The 22,796-nt window shown below is 33.7% G+C and overlaps 2 protein-coding genes across 3 annotated transcripts in view; one reads left to right on the forward strand and one right to left on the reverse strand.

Annotated features, from left to right (window-relative positions):
- The window catches only part of LOC128158285 (uncharacterized), a 31,483-nt gene extending 27,350 nt beyond the window's left edge, over window positions 1-4,133 (reverse strand). The window contains exon 1 of the mRNA XM_052821052.1: window positions 3,953-4,133. Within this exon, the coding sequence (XP_052677012.1) occupies window positions 3,953-3,977 (25 nt within the window). The 5' untranslated portion in view covers window positions 3,978-4,133. The remainder of the gene's footprint in view (window positions 1-3,952) is intronic.
- The window catches only part of LOC128158262 (leucine-rich repeat and IQ domain-containing protein 1-like), a 152,174-nt gene that overhangs the window by 116,835 nt on the left and 12,543 nt on the right, over window positions 1-22,796 (forward strand). The window contains exons 1-10 of one of the 2 annotated variants that reach the window (XM_052821032.1): window positions 16,612-16,701; window positions 17,014-17,255; window positions 17,830-17,938; window positions 18,169-18,260; window positions 18,594-18,678; window positions 20,680-20,798; window positions 21,197-21,313; window positions 21,403-21,477; window positions 21,969-22,108; window positions 22,285-22,404. In XM_052821032.1, the coding sequence (XP_052676992.1) occupies window positions 17,073-17,255; window positions 17,830-17,938; window positions 18,169-18,260; window positions 18,594-18,678; window positions 20,680-20,798; window positions 21,197-21,313; window positions 21,403-21,477; window positions 21,969-22,108; window positions 22,285-22,404 (1,040 nt within the window). In that variant the 5' untranslated portion in view covers window positions 16,612-16,701; window positions 17,014-17,072. Of the gene's footprint in view, window positions 1-16,611; window positions 16,702-17,013; window positions 17,256-17,829; window positions 17,939-18,168; window positions 18,261-18,593; window positions 18,679-20,679; window positions 20,799-21,196; window positions 21,314-21,402; window positions 21,478-21,968; window positions 22,109-22,284; window positions 22,405-22,796 lie in introns of those variants that run through there. The other variant, XM_052821026.1, reaches the window with a different exon arrangement.

Below are 22,796 nucleotides of genomic sequence, written 5' to 3' on the forward strand. Positions count from 1 at the left end.
CCATCTACTCTATCATAACACGTTGTCCTAAAATAGACTAACGTGCTTTGTTTGAATAAAAAAAAAAACCCTTTTCATATCGTCTACCTCCCTATAACAATTTCTCTAATTAACCACCCCCCCCCCCCACATTAAAAATAGAAGTTACAGTTGTATCGTATTAATTACACCACAAAGTGCTTTAAAAGAGTGTCTTTCAATCTTTTCCTTCTTATGTATGCTGATGACATGGTGATTTTTTCAAAAACAATTGCTGGTCTTCAATCACTTTTGGATGAATTAACATATTATTGTAGCACATGGAAATTACACATTAATGTTGATAAGTCAAAGATTGTTGTTTTTAGAAAAGGTGGAAGGGTAAAAGAAAACGAAAAATTGTATATTTATGGTAAACCACTTGACATTGTAGATCAGTTTGCTTATCTTGGCATTATTTTTTACTACAATAATACATTTTCTAAAGCTGAGAAACAACTTGCTGAGCAAGGCAGGAAGGCATTATTTGTATTGAAAAAAAATATTAGAAACATGTTTTTTAATCATAATACTTTGCTATCATTGTTTGATTGCTTTGTTGGCAGTGTCATTAACTATGCTTCTGAGGTATGGGGTTCACTCAAAGCACCTAATATTGAGAAACTTCATCTTGATTTTTGTAAACATATCTTGGGAGTTAACTCAAGGTCAACTTGTAATGTAGCAGTTTATTCTGAATTAGGACGCTGTCCTCTGCTGTACCAAAGAATGTTCAACATAGTTAAGTTCTGGAAAAAAATACTGCACCATAATAATTGTATTATTCAACATTGCTATTATACACTATATGACTGTGTCGAAAAACATAATGCAAAAAACTGGTTGTATCATGTTAAAGATTTTTTATGCAATCTGGGTATGTTTGAATTGTGGGAAAAATAACAGCTGCAGATCTCATTGTTGTTAAGCAACGTATTTTTGACCAAGCTACACAGTATATTTTTTCTCAGCTAGATATTTCTAGTAAATGCTCTTTTTTCAAATACCTAATTGCAACCCATAATTTACAATTTTATTTAAGGAAACCTATTCCAAACAAATATCAAAAGTGTATTTCCAGATTCAGGTTGTCTTCACATCAATTGTCGATAGAAACAGGTCGATTTTATAATATTGAAAGACACAATAGAAACTGTTTTTTATGTTCAAATTCTATTGAAGATGAATTTCATTTTATTTTAATATGTCCCATATACGAAGGCTATCGCAAAAAATTCATTAAGCCTTATTACTGGAAAAAAAACCTTCAATGTGTAAACTTCTGCAACTTTTTAATGTTGAAATTTAAAGGAACTATGTAATCTGGGTACATTTATTCACTTTGGTTTGAAATTAAGAAAAGATTTACTTAATGCAAATTAGATGTTGATATCATAGTATGTACACTTCTGCCACATTCTCCTGTTAACCTACCTGTATGTGTATATTGTTTATATTTATTGTACTGATGAGCTGTATAGCTTAAAGCTAATAAAGAACTGAACTGAAAATTTTATTTATTTTAAGGTGGCTCGACACACCAATACATTATTTGATGGATCGATGAAGAATCATTTTTGAGAAATGATTATACAAAAATGACACCTATATCGGCCTCTAATTATTTTATATGAATTTTTTTGTATTTTTTGACAGAAACCGGAAACATCCTCTTAGCTGCGAACAAGATATATTAGAGCTAAAAATTTGTTATCAATTAATGCACAATACAATTATCCATAAATATATATAAAAAAAGGCCAGAAAAACTTTGAAATATTTTTGTAAAAAAAATATTTATGAAAATGAAAAAAAAGGATTGTAGATATTTTTTAAATCTATGGATAAAAACTGCAGATAAACTGTTACTCGCCTTTAACAATTGCTGTACAATCATATTTCAACAAGAAATTGAAACCAAATAGTGAAATTAAAGAAAAAATGGAAAATTTTAAAATCGAACCGATCCCGATTGTAATTAAACTGATCCCGAACGAAATCACATAAAGTTAGAATGAATCAGAATTTTGCAAAAATTTCAGGTTGTTTAGCTGTAAAATGGTTTCGTCATTTACTAACTTTATAATTTATATCAATTACTTAGAAAAAAAAACTGCAGTTTATTTGTAAAATTTCAATTTTAGAATAATTCTGATCGGGATCAGTTTTTTTCAATCGGGATCGGTTAAAATTTGATAAATAGCAATTTTTCCAAAATTTCGCATTTTCATTTCAATTTCTTTGTATAATATCATTGTTTAGTAAATAGTTTATGTGACTATATGCTATTTTAAAAATTTTATCCATAGATTAAAAAGATAATAAAGAATTACAATTTTGATTTTCAGAAATATTTTTTTAATTAAAAAATTAAACACTTGACCAAACGATCTTTGGCATGAATTTATTTATAATTATATTACACATTAATTGACAACAAGTTTAAAGCTCTAATATATTCTGTTTGTCTGCCAAACAGTTTTTCCTATTTCACTGAAAAAATACAAAAAAATTCGTATAAAATAACTGAAAGCCGATATTGATCTCTGTTTTGTGGAATCATGTTTCAAAAAAAATTCTCTATCGATCCATAAAATAAAATTTTGATGTGTCGAGGAACCTTAAAGGCTTAATAGAATTTAGAAACATAATACTGTTGTTATTGGCGGAAAATGTTCCTTAATTAACACAATGCCTCTTTCTTTAATTAGAAATGGTTTATAGCCAATTAAATTTTTGTAAAGTTTTCTATAAACAGCACAAGGAGAATATATCATTCATTCATTCTTTCATTCTTTATTTCTTTAAGCTTTGCAGCTCATCAGATTATACAAATTAAACATAGTAAAGTACAGAAGTGGGTGTTTTACAGGAGACCCTGTTACATTGTACATACATAAATATGACAAACTGACATAAGTAAAGGCGAAAAGAATCAAAAGAACAACATCTAAAGTTAATTACATATATCGTTTCATAATTTCATACAATAGTAAATGTATTTGCCGAGGTTACACATATCTTTAAAGTTTTCGTTATTAAACAATTGCAACAGCTTGAACATCGATGGTTTCTCATAAAAATATTTCTTAATATATTTCTGACGGTATATCAACATTGAAAACGTATTTTATATACGTATTTTGAATGCTCGATTCTAAAAGAGGTCGAGGTCCGGACCCCCAACCCCGAAAAAAATTAAAACTTATGATATCCACATCGTAAAGTAACTGAATATAGGCCTGGACGCCTCCCCCTTCCCAGGGGGAAACATTTCTGGATCTGAATATAATTGAGTTATCTTCCAAAAGTGCTCAAAGAATTACAATTTATTGGAAGTGGAAGCGTTAGTGTTTATCGTGTATTTATTCGAAAGTCATTTAACTTCTTTCAAAAGTCGAACAGGAACAAATTATTTTTCTGACAATAGGCGTATATCGAGCTAATTAAATTGATTCCTTATCAAATCGCTCATTAAACGAAAATGGAAGATTCAATAGAAGAAAAAATAATTTGGCAGTGGTGCGTTTTAAATTGAATCACGAGCCTTAAGGCGCATTTTTAGATTTTTCTGAGGGAAACAATGCGTTTGGTAGATGTTGTTAAAAAATTGATTTACTTAATCATTTTGCACCTAACTTTACCTTTAAGACAAAGAAAATATAAACAAATTATTGAAATTATTTAATTTTTGTACAGGACGACAGTAACAACATTTTGCGTTATATAACAAGGACCGTGGACTAGCTTATCCCACAAAACTATAACATAACAGAAGTTTATAAACCACAATCTTACTTGTCACATTCGTAATTAATTACAATTTCACACCTTTCAAACATACAAATTTGGGATCATATCAAGAAAAAGGACACTTCTCCGCCTATTTCCAAAGGTATCATCCAGATACAACAAAAGTCTAGGTCTAACTTACCCCTCGTCAACAATGTGATCCCCATTCCTGCCAGTCTGTTGCCTCAGGAGAAAACACCATGCCCTGCACTGTGACGGGCACTTGTAACTTCCTCACTGTTGCTTCTATACCACTTACAAATTCAAAAGTTTAAATACACTATTAATAAGAGAAAAGATAAACTTGAACCCGAAAGAAAATCGATAACTGTTATTTCTACAGTGGAACTATTTCTAGGTCCTAAAAGTATAGTTGTTTTAAGACAGCAGACGGTTGTGTGTCATTGTTGCCTCCTCTCCAGGTAAATTAAATTCATTGATTGATATACCTGTAATGCCGGACACACAATTGCTAATTTCATTGTAAAACAAAGTCTGACATTCTTCGAGTACCCGTGATATTTAGCAGAACGATGGTCCACAAAGTCCCCATAAATGGAGGAGAAGGGTCTTGAATCAAGATTGAGTTTTGCAGCTTTATGCCACAATGACTATGAGGAGGGTCCTTAAGAGGTCTGAACTGGATGGTCGCAGCCATTTTTAGAATATCAATCTCCCTGTACAGAAAAGCTCTAGATCTGTATAGATATAGGGAAATATTCAATTTTTAAACTAAAATTATAGGCATTTCTTTCTTTGCAAAATAATTCTTATACCTTATAGCTAAAACAGTCAAGTGAAAATGTTACTTCATTAAACCCTTAAGCTAGAAGAGATTCAAGCCCTTCCTAAAATACGAATGTGTTTCTTTTTGTCCTATTAAGGTCCTCTTCCATTTCATTTGAAAAGATTTTTTTTTCCGGTGAGCATGGTGTTTCAGATTTTCATAGACAGTTAATGGATGCCAAATGCAATACCATAGTCACCAAAACATGTAGTTCACTAATTGAGATTTGCATAATTCTCCTAAATGCGTAACAATTAATTGAAGTTAATGGTATTTCGAACGCACCTGGAGGTTGTAAGTTTAATTGAGCGAGAGTGCAAACATACAGTGAAAGCAAGAACAGAGGCCGAAAGTAGAATATGGGTGTACTTTGTGGAAAATGGCGAATAAATACATCGCTTTTCCTTTTGTTCCCCGCGGGTTTTCCTTTACAAAATTCTAAGTTTAAGCTTTATCGACACATTTTGTATTCGAAATTCTACAAGTATTCATGTAAACGTTTAATGCATGCATGAATTAATAAGATTTCATTCATTCATTCCATTTCTGTAATTGATATCTTTACTTGTTCTCTTCACAATCCTAAATAATATAAATGAATATGAAATATGAAATCTTTATTCTGCTTAAAACATGCCAGGCTTTGCATGCGCGGATCTAGAGGGGGGGTCGGGGGGGTCCCGACCCCCCCTGGAAAATGAAAATTTATTAAATTTACATAGTAAAATTATCGCGAAAATATGCCTCGGACCCCCCCTGGCAAACACAATTATCCTTCGGACCCCCCCTGGAAAAATTTTCTGGATCCGCGCATGCTTTGCCTCTTTCGACTGATATGAAATTAATTCTTCTGCTATTGATACAAATAATGGCAGGAACAAATTATGAGGAAATCCGGAATTAACTTCCATTTTGCAAAACGCGGTTCCTTTGTTATTTAATTCAGTACCGGGACCACCGGAAAAGAGCTGGTTTCTATCTATAAAGACTCCAAAATTCTTAAAAATTGGTCTCCAATCCTCATTACTTTTCAACAATGAAATTGGTAAAACTAGTTTGTATCTTTAAAAAAAATAGGCTGCCGCTGTTATTGGGAGTTTATCGGTCGAGCTTCAGATAAAAAGCAACAACTTTCGATTCGTTTGTTGCTTTAGACCTATCAACTTCTTACATAATAGATTTCACAAACAATGGGCGCGAATGAGGAGGGGACTTGTAATTCATCTTTGTTTGTTCTTCAACGACAAAAAAAATATTTACGGGACCAAATAACTAAAATGTTTGAATGACAGTGCAAAACCGATATACCGAAGAAAAAAGGCTCAGTAATTGGAAAAATTGATACGACAACAAGCACACATCAATTATAGATCTGTTTTCCCCAATATTTGTCATTAGCTATGTATTTGTGAAATCATTGTCATGTAAATGATACCACGGTACATATATGCATGTGTGGATCTGCTGCACCAGTCGCCTGTGTGTGGCTTTTTGATGTCCTTAATTCATTTTATCCCCTTTGTTTCTTTTAATGCAACTTGAATCCATGTTATACAACTGCACTTCTGCTTTCTTAATTTAAGGTAACATACAGTTTTGTTTTTCATTTTCGTGCTGTATACACTCATTGTCACATCTCAATGATAACACAACCCGCGATCTGTTCATTTGATGTGTGTTTTTTAGACTGTGTTGGCGTTGTTCAGCGCATCATTACGTTAATTAGGTGCTGCGTCATTTATGTAATGTCACAAACGGTGAGAAATCTTGTGTTTGATGATGATGATAAGCAATAAAAATTAAAGTATTTATAATTGACAAAACGAACTTTGATGAGCCTTTGATAAGTATTCCAAATTTGTGAAAAAGGCGTATTGTACACTCTCTGGCCAAAGGTAACACAGCTTTTGTATTCAAAAAATTTTTATTCCAAGTAAAAAAATTCGAAAGATAATGTCAGAATACCTTGCATATACTAGTAGTTAATAAATAGATATATCGGGGTTGAAGCCTCTGACATGTCTGTCTGTTAGTACTTGGAGTAAACAGGACACATTACCGGTTAGTAATGTAGATGGCGGGGTACTATTCCACTGGTTTATTTAACCACGGTCAGGATGTGACGTAGGCAAATCTTAAAGCTATAAAATGATATACATAAACTAGCTGATCAAAATAAGCATTTTATTTATATTTGTACGAACACAGGGAGAGAACAAGCTTTGATCTACACAGTCCTAGACAGTGACTTTTAGCCTACTTTCAACTTTGCATAAATCTGCTTGCATCATTGGAAGACAATTTTTTTTTATCATAACCAATGCATTATCATTAATTAAATATAAAACCCTGATAAATATTCATAATAATTGCAATGCCCGTGAGGGCATTCTCCTTGAAAACCTATTAAACAGTGTCTAATGATCTAAAAGAGTGCAGACTCTCACTTCCTCATGGTTTTGATCCTGTCCTTTAAAAGACCTTCATTTACATGTATATTGGAAGGTAAATGACAGCCATGTTTAAAATGTGAGTTGGTTAACTTTTTCTCAGAAAAAAGGATAGAAGCTCTTTTCGTTCAGATCGTAGAATCATAGTTTCAGTTAACATTTAGTTTTAAAAAATGAAAAAAAAAGTCTTTACATGTATTTGTGAGATGAAAATAGTTACAAACGTCTTGTTGAAAGGCAGCCGTGCTGTGCACTCTTAGGTACATTTAACTGCATTGCTTTTATTACTTAGATTATCGTATACCTAACTACATTTGTACGTATGTCCGTCCGTCTGTCTGTCTGTCCCACTTCAGTTTTCCACGCTTTTTTTCTTTATGCGTTCGTTTGAGGAATAACATGAAATTTGCTGAACAGCTTCAAAACGTCAAACTACAGATCAAGTTTACATTTTTGTACATTACTTGGACCATTCCTTTTATTGTTTCTAGCAAACAAATAAGCTCTATAAAATAGTTTCAAGCATTGTGTTGTTAATTTAATCGACAGGGTTTTTTGTATATTACAATCGGGTTCGTTATCGGGTTGGTCTGTTGATTCGTGGTACAGAAGACGGTAAGAATGATATTCTGCGTAACAGTGCATTGTTTTCACAAATTTCTACAAACCGGTAAGGGACGTGTATTGTTTATGCAATACTCTCAGAATGCTTGTTTATAAATGTTGATTATTGTGAAAGTAATTCTATGTATTTATGTCAACTATTGGACTGTAAATTTAGTTAATGTTTTACATCGAATAATTATTATAAAATTTTGCGAATTTTACTTTTTAGTATAAATATTTCCCTATTGTTAATAAATTTGCCGATTGAATTGATCTAATGTAAAAAGCATTGTCGCACAAATAATACCACTGGGGTTGGGATTAAAAAATTAAATTAATATGTATTTTTTACAACATGTTTTTCCAGACAGGAAATATAAATAAATGGGAGGTTTGGTTGATGATGCAGACACGGAAGCCTTTCTCTGATTCTCATTACAATTGTTCACAGGTGTTCACAGGTGACCCCAGGTAAATCAATACCAGTCCTGCAGACTAAAATAATGCTTTACGGAAGTAGATAAGTAGTGCATTACATTATTCCGGATATTTGGATCGATCACAATGTCATTCACTTTATTGTAACGTCCGGGGCTGAATTTACTGCTGATTTATTCGGGTTTAATGCATTAACAATGACCAGACTTCAGCGGCAGTGTTCATCGGATGGTGACCGATACCCGCCAAAAAAAGCACGCCAGAAATTCCGATGCGAAGGGAGAGTTCTGCGAAAATCTGTAAACCAATCTGAAGTTATAGATATTTTATATCTTAAACGTGTTCAAAGGTCAGCAAATGTTTAGGGGGTTTTTATACATTTTAAAGTTTTGAACAAAGATTAGTTGTCAAATATTACAGAAGATCGGTTGTACAGTATATTTGAAACAGAGACGAGTGGAATTAGACTTTGAAGAAAGGAAAATTGTAAAAGGCATGAAGGTCCTATTTTGTTTTATTTTCGGGCTTATATCATTGAAATTAATATGTTTGGAACATTTAAACTAGATTACAACAAAACCATATCATAAATCAAAAATATGGTTATAATTTGCGGGGGGGGGGGGGGGGGGGGGGTAAGTACTAACCGTTCATCCCTACCTCCTCGTTGTTAATATTTGATACACCGATTTTCGATATAAAAATAGGATTTGTTTCATTTTGATTTAAACGCAACATTCAAATAGAAGAGGACACAGGGGAGATCAATCTTCATTGGACCGCGCTATATACTTATATATAACTCGAGGTTGCGGCGCAATTCGGAATGTTTCACGTACTCTGCCTAAGTTCAAGCTCTTGATTAATTGTTAAAACGGCTCTAACTGGAGCTCGATGTAAATGCACACAATAATCAGTTACCTGCAGGGTGCAGCGCACAAACTCAGTTACCTACATGTTATGGCGCACAATATTTATTTGTAGTTACCTGCATATTACGGCGCACAATAATCAGTTACCTGCAGATTACTCCGCACAAAACTCAGATATCTGCAGGTTACGTCACGCAACAACACCAAGAATTAAAAAAAATGATAATTGCAGCAGGTTCCAGTGGACTTTTGTCGTAATGTTTGGAGTCGAAGCCATTCAAGAAATCTTCAATAGAGCAGGACTGTTCAATACTTTCAGTACTTTGATTTTCAACATTCAATGTAATATGTATACATACGCGATTCTGGAGGGTGTGGGGTCGGATCCGGACCCTCCCCCTTCTCCCCTTGTAAATTTACTGAAAATAGGCTTCGGATTCCCCTCTCTGAGGCAAATACGCCCAAAGAACCCCTCCCTCCAAAATAACCCCACAAATTTATGGATCGGTGTACACGTGTTACATACTTTTATTGGTTTAAATTGTATATAAATATTTGTTCAAATGATTTTTTTTAATTTGAATACGAAAATTAAAACTACTTGCATTTCGAATTTAATAAAATATTTCAATACATTGACAATATATCTTTACTTTCAAGCATGATAATCATGCTAATCCAATATAACCAAACGATAACGATAACCAAATGTGTTATGTAACGACCTTTTGAGAAAACGCCGACTGGAAGTGGATTTTAACCGAGACATTTTTATGGCTGACATGATGTCATCGATACAGCTAGCTTAGCTGTGCTGCGACTGTTGGTTTATGGGAACATGAAGCAGAATGACTAAACACAACATCCAATTAATGAAATTAACATTTCTTTATGTGTTATTCGCTCTCTTTCATAAGATAACCCATTTTCTCAGAGAACAGGCCTCTGTATCTGCCTTGATCAGGCGGTGATTGACACAATGTTTTAAGAGATGCTGCGGTTATTGAAATGAATTAATTATGTACACAGAGTTTTCAGTCACGCTGGTAGAGATGAGGACAATTCTCTCAGAAATTCTTTTGTTGTGCATTGATAGCATTGTAGTTCGTTATGAAAATTAACAAGACTCCATTCAATAACATTATTGATAATGAATTAGAATAATGGACTACATCACCAGAAAGGAATGGCTTGGTGCGTTCAAAGTCAAAGCGTTTTGTTTGATTGTACAAAAAATGTTCCATGACTAATTATCCATAGTTTATAAATGGCTGGAAGAAAAAATGGTTTGTTTAAATATCTAAAATGATCTCTGCAGATACAAGGGTGACGAAATACAGTAGACCGACACTAGTACTTATCTTATTGAAGACTGACACAAGCACTTATATTATAGTAGACTGACACTAGTACTTTTATTACTATAGACTGACACTAGAACTTTTATTACTGTACACTCACATTAGTACTTTTATTACTGTAGACTGGCAGTTATTTAGTACTTTAATTACTGCACACCCACACTTGTCAATAACTTTTATTACTGTAGTCTGACACTAGTACTTTTATTACTCCAGACAGACACTAGTACTTTTATTACTGTAGACTGACACTAGTACTTTTATTACTGTAGACTGACACTAGTACTTTTATTACTGTAGTCTGACACTAGTACTTTTATTACTGTAGACTGATACTAGTACTTTTATTACTGTAGTTTGTCACTAGTACTTTTATTACTCCAGACAGACACTAGTACTTTTATTACTGTAGACTGACACTAGTACTTTTATTACTGTAGACAGACACTAGTACTTTTATTACTGTAGACTGATACTAGTACTTTTATTACTGTAGTTTGTCACTAGTACTTTTATTACTGTAGACTGACACTAGTACTTTTATTACTGTAGACAGACACTACTTCTTTTATTACTGTAGACTGATACTAGTACTTTTATCACTGTAGTTTGACACTAGTATTTTTATTACTGTAGTCTGACACTAGTACTTTTATCACTGTGGTTTGTCACTAGTACTTTTTTACTGTAGGCTGACGCTAGTACTTTTATTACTGTAGTTTGTCACTAGTACTTTTATTACTGTAGTTTGTCACTAGTACTTTTATTACTGTAGACTGACACTAATACTTTTATTACTGTAGACTGATACTAGTACTTTTATCACTGTAGTTTGACACTAGTATTTTTATTACTGTAGTCTGACACTAGTACTTTTATCACTGTGGTTTGTCACTAGTACTTTTTTACTGTAGGCTGACGCTAGTACTTTTATTACTGTAGACTGACACTAGTACTTTTATCACTGTAGTTTGTCACTAGTACATTTTTTACTTTAGGCTGACGCTAGTACTTTTATTACTGTAGTCTGACACTAGTACTTTAATCACTGTAATTTTTCACTAGTACCTTTTTACTGTAGGCTGACACTAGTACTTTAATCACTGTAGTTTGTCACTAGTACTTTTGTTACTGTAGACTGACACTAGTACTTTTATCACTGTAGTTTGTCAATAATACTTTTTTTACTGTAGGCTGACGCTAGTACTTTTATGACTGTAGACAAACACAAGTACTTTTATCACTGTAGTTTGTCACTAGTACTTTTTTTACTGTAGGCTGACACTAGTACTTTTATTACTGTAGACTGACACTAGTAATTTTTTACTGTACACTCACATTAGTACTTTTATTACTGTAGACTGGCAGTTATTTAGTACTTTAATTACTGCACACCCACACTTGTCAAGAACTTTTATAACTGTATGCAGGAAGAATGTCCACATGTGTGCAACATGTGTTTAACATATATTTTACATATATATTTTACATGTGTAAAACACATAAAAAGAGCACACATATATAAAGTGTTTAATTTCACACATGTTTAACATGTGTTTAATATGTGTCAAACATGTGTGAAATAAAACATAGCATATTTTATATGTGTAAAACACATATTCTATATGTGTAATATATGTGTTGCATTTTATATATGAAATTTATATATAATATTTTGTTAGCAATTTTCAGTAATAAAGGTACATCTTTACTTAAGCTTTCATTTAAAATATATTACGTACAGTGTGCTTCATATTGCAAACTATTCCTTGATATCAATGTATAGATCATCAGTATACATGTACTATTGCAGATGCACACCAGGCATATAAAAAAATAATAACAAAAACTTCATTTATTTGATCTCAAGGGTTTATTCTTCATTGCCATGTAACAATTCATTTCTCTCTTCCTTGTTCCTGTAAATAAAAAGAAAAATTACACATACATAATTATGTATTGATTCTATTTCATATTTAACACCATTAGTTATTATTTTCCATGTTTCTGTTTTACAGTATACATGTACACTTGTTACACTATCCAATGATATTACATTATATAGATTCAATACTAGAATTCATACAGAAATATTATTAGATATTAAGTACCTGGTAATCTAGGTCAGAATATGTAAATATTGTAAAAAAGTGAAATCACAACAATTTGTTTAACTTACCTCTTGGTAACCTTTAATTCCTCTTTCTTCTTTTTCCTGCAGAAGCTCCCAGATGTTTCGTCCGTTGTCTTTTTTTATTGATAAATTTTACACATGTGGACATTTTTCCTGTGTAGTACTTTTATTACTGTAGACTGACACTAGTACTTTTATTTCTGTAAACTGATACTAGTACTTTTATTACTAGACTGACACTAGTACTTATATTACTGTAGACGACAGTAAGTTTAGAATAAGTTTTTGACATTATTCACAAGGGTTTGAAATAAGTACAGGTTTTTTGATATTGCTATTTTTGGGAGTTGATTTTAATCAACTCTCCTATGCAGTTACTCTGGCAAACCAGAAGAGAAACGGGGTTTGGACCTAAGCACAAATCATCACCGCTGACAAAAATTGGTTCTTGAAAATAATCGATAAAATCGATGTAATGTATTCTGAAGCATTGTTTTTCGTTACATATAATACATATTACATTTACATAAACTTACATATAATATTTTTTTAATACCTTGAAAATAGTAAGATTTTCAACGGTACGAACAATTTAGATATTTTTGTAGTCGTATGTATTCCTACGCTAGAGTTTAATATATTTTTGTTCAAGCAGACGCTCGGCTGTCATCCTAAAATTCTGGTCATCAGAGAGTCTCTCTTTTGATTATCGGAGATTATCGGAGAAAGCCGATGGTCTGGTTGAACGAGACTATAGAGTTCAATATTGCTTGGATCCATATAATTTCTCTGAAATATTTCGATTACTGATACGTAGCTTGATGGAATTTAAAAATTATATCTTTAAATATTATACAACATGATTCATACGGAGTTTCTCTCGGAATTCTTGTCGGAGAAGTCCGAGAATTCGTTTTACAAAAAATGTGCATATAAGATAACATAGCTTTAATTTTTAAAAAATTCAATAAAATCAACTCCCGTCAGTACTTCAGTACTTTGATTATTCTTGTGCCTGGAAATATTGCAGCCATTCATAGTAGAATAAAGATTAAAACCTATTTGTTGATGAAACGAGGTTGCATCAATTGTTTACTAACTTTTATTTGCTTAAAATTAAGTCGTTCATGTGTAACTTTACAATACTGTTTATAAAGAGGTTGACTGAGGGCGTCGGTTGTGACGTCACTCTAGTGTTCGATCAAGTCAAGAAGTCATTTTTCGCTATTACAAATATCAACTAATTTTCCATACAAACCAACTATTCTATAATTTTATTTCCTTTTGAGTTTCTAAATTCGCGTTTATAAACTGCAAAAATGGTGGTACTTAGGAGGTCTACATGGTCGCGACTATTTTAGTATTTGGTCTCCTCAAGAAGATATATGTGGGAGAATATTCTAATTCTAAAGAAAAGATATATGAATAATTTTATCAATTAACAGTCCATAACTTAAAGACCATTTCAAAAAAACAATCGGTAGTTGTGGTAGATAATTTGTGGACCACCCTGTCTCCATTAACAGTGTACACGGAGCGGAGATTACATCGTAATTTGTCAGCCCGCGCTTGTGTGAATTTATCTTATAGTGCAGAGACTGAATTCTAATTTAATCATTACGCATGCACATCTAGAGGAAGGTCGGGGGATCTCTATCCCTCCCCCCTCGCTTTTCACCGCTGCGACCCGAGTTCGATCCCCGTGATCGACAGAGGTCGTATGTGATAGGGTATGGCCGTCGCCCGCTTGGACACGTGGGTTCTCTCCGGGTACTCCGGCTTCTTCCCACACCAATGACCCCCTCGCGCTAACATCCGTGCCAACGAGAGATAGTAATATAAGTTGTAGAACTTGTTTATCAATCGTTGTAAAATAAATAAAGTTCAGTTATTATCCCTCCCCCCTTCTGAAAAAAATCCATTTTTTGAAATATAATTCATATAGTAAAATTACCGAAATTAAGCCACTGAACAACCCCCCCCCCCCCCCCCCGACAAACACAATTATCTCTTGGAACAACCCCCCCCCCCCCCACCCCCGGAAAAATTTCTTGATCCGCGCATGATTACGGTACTGTCATTGTTCCAGTATTATTCTTTTCCTGTTGGATTTCCTCACCATCGATCTCTTGTGTTTGAACAATTAAATATTCAGAAACTGCATGTAAATTATTAGAACTGGAGATAGATGAAGAGCATTTTCTTATCCAAGGTAGCAAATTCACAAAAGATGGAGAGAAACTACTAGTATTTGATTTCATTTTATCTAAAGTAAATCATTTTACTAGTTTGTAAGATAAACAAAAATTATTTGGGATTTTAAACTGAGAAGAATTAGACATATTAAAGTAGATCCAGTGTTCTGTGACGTCACACTTTTTTGTAAAACTTTGAATTCTTTAAAAATTGTGCAAGATAGATTTATTTATTTTATGTGAATATAATCACATGGATGTAATTAGAATTATTGGTAGGTTAAAGATATTTTCGCACTTAATTTTATACTAAATTTCCAAATTTTTATATATTTTTTCTATGCAAAGGGGAAATAACTCTTTTTCTGACTTTTCTCTCAGTTGTATGTCTAAATGCTACAGTTTTTCTTATTCCAACGATTAATTTTGAAATAATTTTGTAATTCTAGTTTTCTGATAAAGTTGACATTAAAATTAAACAAGAAAAACAAATTTCTGCCTACAAGATTTTACTTTTAACAGAAAAAAAATACATTTTTCTAATGCTAAAATATACTTTAGTTTGTGTTTATCTGGCATCTCAAAAAGTGTGATGACATGTAAATTTTTTCTAACAATTGATGACATTTAAGTCTATTAAGTCGAAATCAGTTCGGTTTTTCAACTTTCCTCAGAGAATTTTACGAGTATGGAGCTACCTTAAACTATCTTGGTAAATTTTTATAAAAGGCATTGCTTTAGTTTGTATTTCTGAGTCAAATATTGGCTTTAAATCACGTGGTAAACTATTTCAGTTTTGTATGTATTTTGACATATTTATGTATGGATGTTTGATATAAATGAACATATTTGTTGAGTATAGAAACATACATATATATATATATATATATATATATATATATATATATATATATATATATATATATATACTAATTAAATGTTCATATCTGTCCTAGCTCTGTGAATCCTCAAACACCTTAATTCTCTCATGTATATATTTATATGTTTATTGAATGTTTATTGTACAGTTTATATGTTCCCCCTTGAGGGTCCTTAATGAACTGAAATTGAAATTGAATTTATTCACGACTGAGCACTTAGTCATATATGTCGTATGTCTATAAAATGTGTCGTGTCGTAAAAAATACCTGAATAAGTAACGACTTTTTAAGTAGGCAATCCTGATGGTGGTATCCTATTAAATAAATAAATAATATTTTCATTTTCAGAAAAAAAAAAATCTTTACCATGCCTATACCGGTATTATAAGTGCTTTCATTACTGTCCCTCGACTGCTGAGTCTATACATTAAGAATAATTTATTTGCCATAAAGAAATTTCATTAAAAAAACTGTTATTACATGAACATAAATATTTATTTAGCGCCTCTGTTTAAAGTATATGATAACAAGTATCGAACCGTTATGATAATAACTAGTAATTGTATTAGAATTAAAGTTTGTAATTTTTAAAAACTTCGTTTTAAAAACTGAATTATGGAAATATGTTTTGACATTAGGAACGATAAATATAAATCGAAAAAACTATATTACTGAAATCAACTATAATATAGTTTAAATCTTTCATTTTATAGAGCTACATATATACATTATTTCAATCTTTTTTAAAGATGGAAATAATAATGATAAACAAAGGAAAAAAATTAACGGATCGTCGAATAAAATCATCTGAATTATCAGGGACTTCAAAGTTTCAAGACAGATATAGAGTTATTAATGATATTTTTCTCTTCTTCTTTTTTTTTTATAAGAAATTGAAAGGCTGAACATTGTGGTATCAACTTAAATTGAACTGCTTTCATTCATTCATTCAATCAATCATTCAATCATTGTATTTTTTATATTTTGTTTTATTAAACCCGTTGTTTAAAAAAAAATACCAAAATGTATTTTGCGTAGAAATTTGAATTCCATTCGATAAAAGTTAGGATACTAAATCGGAATTAAAAATGTTCCCGTTTTTTGTTTTACGAGCAGGGGTTTATCAAGCGCTCAATTGACGAAGATTTGACATACCAACGAATATTGGTAAGATGGTAAAACAAATTCGTGTGCTTTAATTTAATGAATTACGCTATGCATCAGTTATTGATGTTTTCAATAACGTATGAATTTTTAGATTATGTTGTTTTACAAACATTAAAACTTTTAAATATCTGAAAAATGACTCGGAGCTAAAGATTTTGACAATAATATTTCGTTGCCCCGAGACGCTTCTTGTCGAGCAAATTCGAACAAATAACAACCACCACAAATTTATCTTTTTTTTATTCCAAAATTTACGCGTTGCGTGTATGGGAAATTGTTTTAAGGGTATTTAAACATACTTTTATACGTCAGATGTGAAAATTATGGATTCAATTCGTAATCATCATTGGCGCTGGCAGTCTTGAGATCGGATGAAGAGTATGCCCCCGTCTGGTGCGCTGGGGGTGACCATGGACGACGACGCATTGATTGAGGCAGAGATTGCACAACAACTCGACCAGATTAATCTAGAAGCCGATGATTTTCAGTTTGATGAGAATGAAGTGGATTTCCAAGATGATGATTTGGACTTTCCCTTGGAAGACCAAGAAGTGGTAATTTGCAGGGGAAAAAAATAGGCTATAGCATGAGTAAAGTGATATGATAGGGCTCAGTACTACCACCCCTATATATATGCTCTAGCTAGTAGGTTAACTTTTTATTTCAGTCCATAGTACATTGGTTCATAAACTGAAGGGTGTTGAGTTTGAGCCTAGTTATGGTAATTCCCTTTTCATTCATTACAATAGCTCCAAACAAAATGACCCAAGTGCAGTGGATTGAAAAGTTTGGGGTGTGAAAAGGTAGAAATTTCAAAGGAAAAGGGAAAGAATATAGCAATGTTTATAATCAGCTCAGTACTGCCTAACACCGACTAGCACTAGCTAGCAGTCTGTCGGTGAAGACTAGCACTAGCTAGCAGTCAGTCGGTGAAGACTAGCACTAGCTAGCAGTCAGTCGGTAGAGTATTGGTTTCTTAACCAAAGGGTCTGGCATTTAACATATGGCATTTATCCATATATGACAAATTCTCTAATACAGAATAGTTCCTCTTTTTTGTCCATTGATTTGTAAACTAATAACTAATAGTTTCTAAAGATGACCTTACTGATGTAGCTTTGATTTTAGGTCTTACCTGCTGAAATGTCAGATTACATAAACCAAATTCAGAGGCAAGCTTCCGATTTTGAGAAAGAGCTTGCAGAATGTGACGAGTTAATACAGCACCAGACACCAGGTATGTACTTGACAGTCGGAAAAAATGTAAAGGGAAATTTGTAGCTGATGAAACAAGGAATAGCAGTTCATTAAATGAATGAGTTGGTGTCAGTTAACGGGGTATATGTGAGAATAATAAATGTGTAAGACTGTCATATATTATAGATTATTGTATAAAACATTATAAATCATTGTAATATTGATACCGACACTTGTAAGTTAATAATAATTGTCAAATTTTATTTGAAGGACCCAAGACTTTGCTAAATGAAGACGAGCTTAGTGATCTGGAGCAGTTGGCCAGAGAGAGAGGGGTATCCCCTGAAACCTACCGCAAAAGGGTAAGATATATAGCAGCTTTTATACCATGTAAACAATATTATTCTTTATGTCACATTGATAATTTTCCATTTTATTTTATTCAACAAAAAGTGAACTATAAAAACCTTATAAGACATCATAACACCTTTAATTATAAGATGGTTCTTTTAATAGCACATCAACACTTAAAGGTATGGTAAGAGATAACTTTATGTGATTAAGGACTGGAAGACCGATACATCAGTACTTTTTAGATTCTACGATGTACATGTTTATTCAGATAGAGGTTGACAATTTGATATTCGCAGCTTTTTTCATGGTAGATTATTTTACGTATTAACCTGTATTTTAAGGTGTTAGAAGAGGAGGAAGATTTCACACTGACAGACTACTCAACCCTTGTGTCGGACGACAAAGATCAGCAAACAGATGCTAATGGTAAACATCACAGTTTGATGATTGTAGTCCATCTGGAGTAATGTATTAACTGTTTTTATGGCTGCAAAACTCAGCTTAAAAAAGCCAGAGATCTTATTAAACATGCTGTTATACAGTGCTGATGTAATGCTGTTATACAGTGCTGATGTAATGCTGTTATACAGTGCTGATGTAATGCTGTTATTCAGTGCTGATGTAACGCTGTTATTCAGTGCTGATGTAATGCTGTTATACAGTGCTGATGTAATGCTGTTATTCAGTGCTGATGTAATGCTGTTATACAGTGCTGATGTAATGCTGTTATACAGTGCTGATGTAACGCTGCTATTCAGTGCTGATGTAACGCTGTTATTCAGTGCTGATGTAATGCTGTTATACAGTGCTGATGTAATGCTGTTATTCAGTGCTGATGTAATGCTGTTATACAGTGCTGATGTAATGCTGTTATACAGTGCTGATGTAACGCTGCTATACAGTGCTGATGTAACGCTGTTATTCAGTGCTGATGTAATGCTGTTATACATTGCTGATGTAATGCTATTATACATTGCTGATGTAATGCTGTTACACAGTGCTGATGTAATGCTGTTACACAGTGCTGATGTAATGCTGTTATACAGTGCTGATGTATTGCTGTGATACAGTGCTGATGTAATGCTGTGATACAGTGCTGATGTAATGCTGTTATACAGTGCTGATGTTATGCTGTTATACAGTGCTGATGTAATGCTGTTATACAGTGCTGATGTAACGCTGTTATTCAGTGCTGATGTAACGCTGTTATTCAGTGCTGATGTAACGCTGTTATTCAGTGCTGATGTAATGCTGTTATACAGTGCTGATGTAACGCTGTTATACAGTGCTGATGTAACGCTGCTATACAGTACTGATGTAACGCTGTTATACAGTGCTGATGTAATGCTGTTATACAGTGCTGATGTAACGCTGCTATACAGTGCTGATGTAATGCTGTTATTCAGTGCTGATGTAATGCAGTTATTCAGTGCTGATGTAATGCTGTTACACAGTGCTTATGTAACGCTGTTATACAGTGCTGATGTAATGCTGTTACACAGTGCTGATGTAACGCTGTTATTCAGTGCTGATGTAACGCTGTTATACAGTGCTGATGTAATGCTATTATACATTGCTGATGTAATGCTGTTATACAGTGCTGATGTAACGCTGCTATACAGTGCTGATGTAATGCTGTTATACAGTGCTGATGTTATGCTGTTATACAGTGCTGATGTAATGCTGTTATACAGTGCTGATGTAATGCTGTTATACAGTGATGATATAATGCTGTTATACAGTGCTGATGTAACGCTGTTATACAGTGCTGATGTAATGCTGTTATACAGTGCTGATGTAACGCTGTTACACAGTGCTGATGTAATGCTGTGATACAGTGCTGATGTAATGCTGTTATACAGAGCTGATGTAACGCTGTTATTCAGTGCTGATGTAATGCTGTTATACAGTGCTGATGTAACGCTGTTATACAGTGCTGATGTAATGCTGTTATACAGAGCTGATGTAATGCTGTTATACAGTGCTGATGTAACGCTGTTATACAGTGCTGATGTAACGCTGTTATTCAGTGCTGATGTAACGCTGTTATACAGTGCTGATGTAACGCTGTTACACAGTGCTGATGTAACGCTGTTATACAGTGCTGATGTAATGCTATTATACATTGCTGATGTAATGCTGTTACACAGTGCTGATGTAATGCTGTTATACAGTGCTGATGTAATGCTGTTATACAGTGATGATATAATGCTGTTATACAGAGCTGATGTAACGCTGTTATACAGTGCTGATGTAATGCTGTTATACAGTGCTGATGTAATGCTGTTATACAGTGCTGATGTAATGCTGTTATACAGTGCTGATGTAATGCTGTTATACAGTGCTGATGTAATGCTGTGTTTGTACTGTTATGATAGATTTTTGTGCTACATATATATAGTTAGGGGTACTCAACCTTTTTTTCAGACAATAGTATGGCTCTAGTTCACCTGAATGAGAGACAGCTGGAGTTTCAGAAGATCTTCCAGGAGAACTTAAGGAAGATGGAAGAGACTCAGAAACAGAGGGAGGAGAGACTTCAGCGGGTAAACATTGTAGTAGAGGGTCAGTTAATGGGGTCAGTTAATGGGGTCAGTTAATGGGGTCAGCTAATGGGGTCAGTTAATGGGGTCATCCATACAGTGCGTCTATTCAGTGTCCAACAAGGCCAGACAAGTTTGTTTGTAATGTGTGTAGGATGTAGAGTTGTGTGAGGAATGCTATCTTTCCTTTATTAATCTGTTAGATTTTTGGTTGTATGCTTGATGTTTGTGGATGAGTTGTGAGTTTTTTATATCTGAGCCTTGACAAGGGACAGAAATTAAACAATGAGTTAGATAAAAACCAATTAATTATTATTTTTAAAGATAATTGAATGGGTGGGTGATAGCCACTGCATATACATGTAGGTGTAAATGTGATAGAAATATTTTGTTCTTTGAAGGAAATCCAAGAGGATAAGAAGCGAGAGTGGGACGACTTTGAGGAAAAAGAAAAAAAGTGGATGGACAAATTTGCTTCTCTGCAAAAGGAGGAAACTCAGTTAGTAGCAGAGAGGAAGGTAATTTCTTCACAAATTAAGATAATCATCAGAATTATTCTGCTGAATATTACACAAATATCTGAGAAGATAAATTCTTTACACATCAGATGCAGCAAGAAAAGTTTGAAATAGAACTGAAGGACAAGGAGAATCAATTTGAAAGAGAACTGAAATACTACGAGGTGAGTCCATTATTTATTTATTTCTTGTTGCTAACAAAGTCAAACAATGTCAAGTACATCTTTATTAAGAATTTAAACATTTGTTTAGTACATCTTGCTAAAGAAGTCAAACATGTCTATTCCATATGTGACCCTGAAATGTCATTAGACAAGACGCTTGTGTCACTGTGTAATATGCCCTGGTAGAAATTTATTGATTGTTATAAGTATTGTGGTACTTCTGTTGCATGCGTTCAGTATGAATGTAGGTGTCTGAAATTGTATGTTCATTGGTTGTTTAGCAGTTGTCACAATAATTGAAATTGTGTGTTCATTGGCTGTTTAGCAGTTGTCATAATAATTGAAATTGTATGTTCATTGGTTGTTTAGCAGTTGTCATAATAATTGAAATTGTATGTTCATTGGCTGTTTAGCAGTTGTCATAATAATTGAAATTGTATGTTCATTGGTTGTTTAGAAGTTGTCACAATGATTGAAATTGGCCATTGTAGGAGGAAATAAAGAAATTGGAAACCGAGACAAAACAAGAGCAAGAACAGCTGGACCTGGAGAGAAGCGAAGAACTGAAGAGACAGGAAGTGAAGCAGCAGACATCAGCCACCAAGATCCAGGCCGGCTTCAGGGGATACAGGTAACAGCAAAGAAAACTTTAGTGAAAACATTAAAGTGTATGGAAGGAGAAAGGATAACAAGCAGTCTGCTTGTGTTTCACCCATTTTCCACGAAAAAAGTTTTGATTTATTTTGTACAATATGAGATAATGTTATGTTCAGTAAGAGTAACATATGTTGTTGGTCTTGATTACAGAGTAAGGAAACTGCACAGGAAGACCCTGGACGAGCGAAGGGAGGAGAGGGCAAAGAATTGGGAGGAGGAGAGGGTGAAGGAGGTAGAGGAGGAGATACAGAGGCAGAAGGAGGAGGACAGGTAGGCAGAGGGGCTATAGAAGGGACACATAGAGGACAGGTAGGCTGAGGGGCTATAGAAGGGACACATAGAGGACAGGTAGGCAGAGGGGCTTTAGAAGGGACACATAAAGAACAGGTAGGCAGAGGGGCTATAGAAGGGACACATAGAGGACAGGTAGGCAGAGGGGCTATAGAAGGGACACATAGAGGACAGGTAGGCTGAGGGGCTATAGAAGGGACACATAGAGGACAGGTAGGCAGAGGGGCTATAGAAGGGACACATAGAGGACAGGTAGGCTGAGGGGCTATAGAAGGGACACATAGAGGACAGGTAGGCAGAGGGGCTATAGAAGGGACACATAGAGGACAGGTAGGCAGAGGGGCTATAGAAGGGACACATAGAGGACAGGT

The sequence above is a fragment of the Crassostrea angulata genome, chromosome 1, assembly GCF_025612915.1.
Source record: "Crassostrea angulata isolate pt1a10 chromosome 1, ASM2561291v2, whole genome shotgun sequence".
In the NCBI taxonomy this organism is placed as follows: Eukaryota; Metazoa; Mollusca; class Bivalvia; order Ostreida; family Ostreidae; genus Magallana; species Magallana angulata.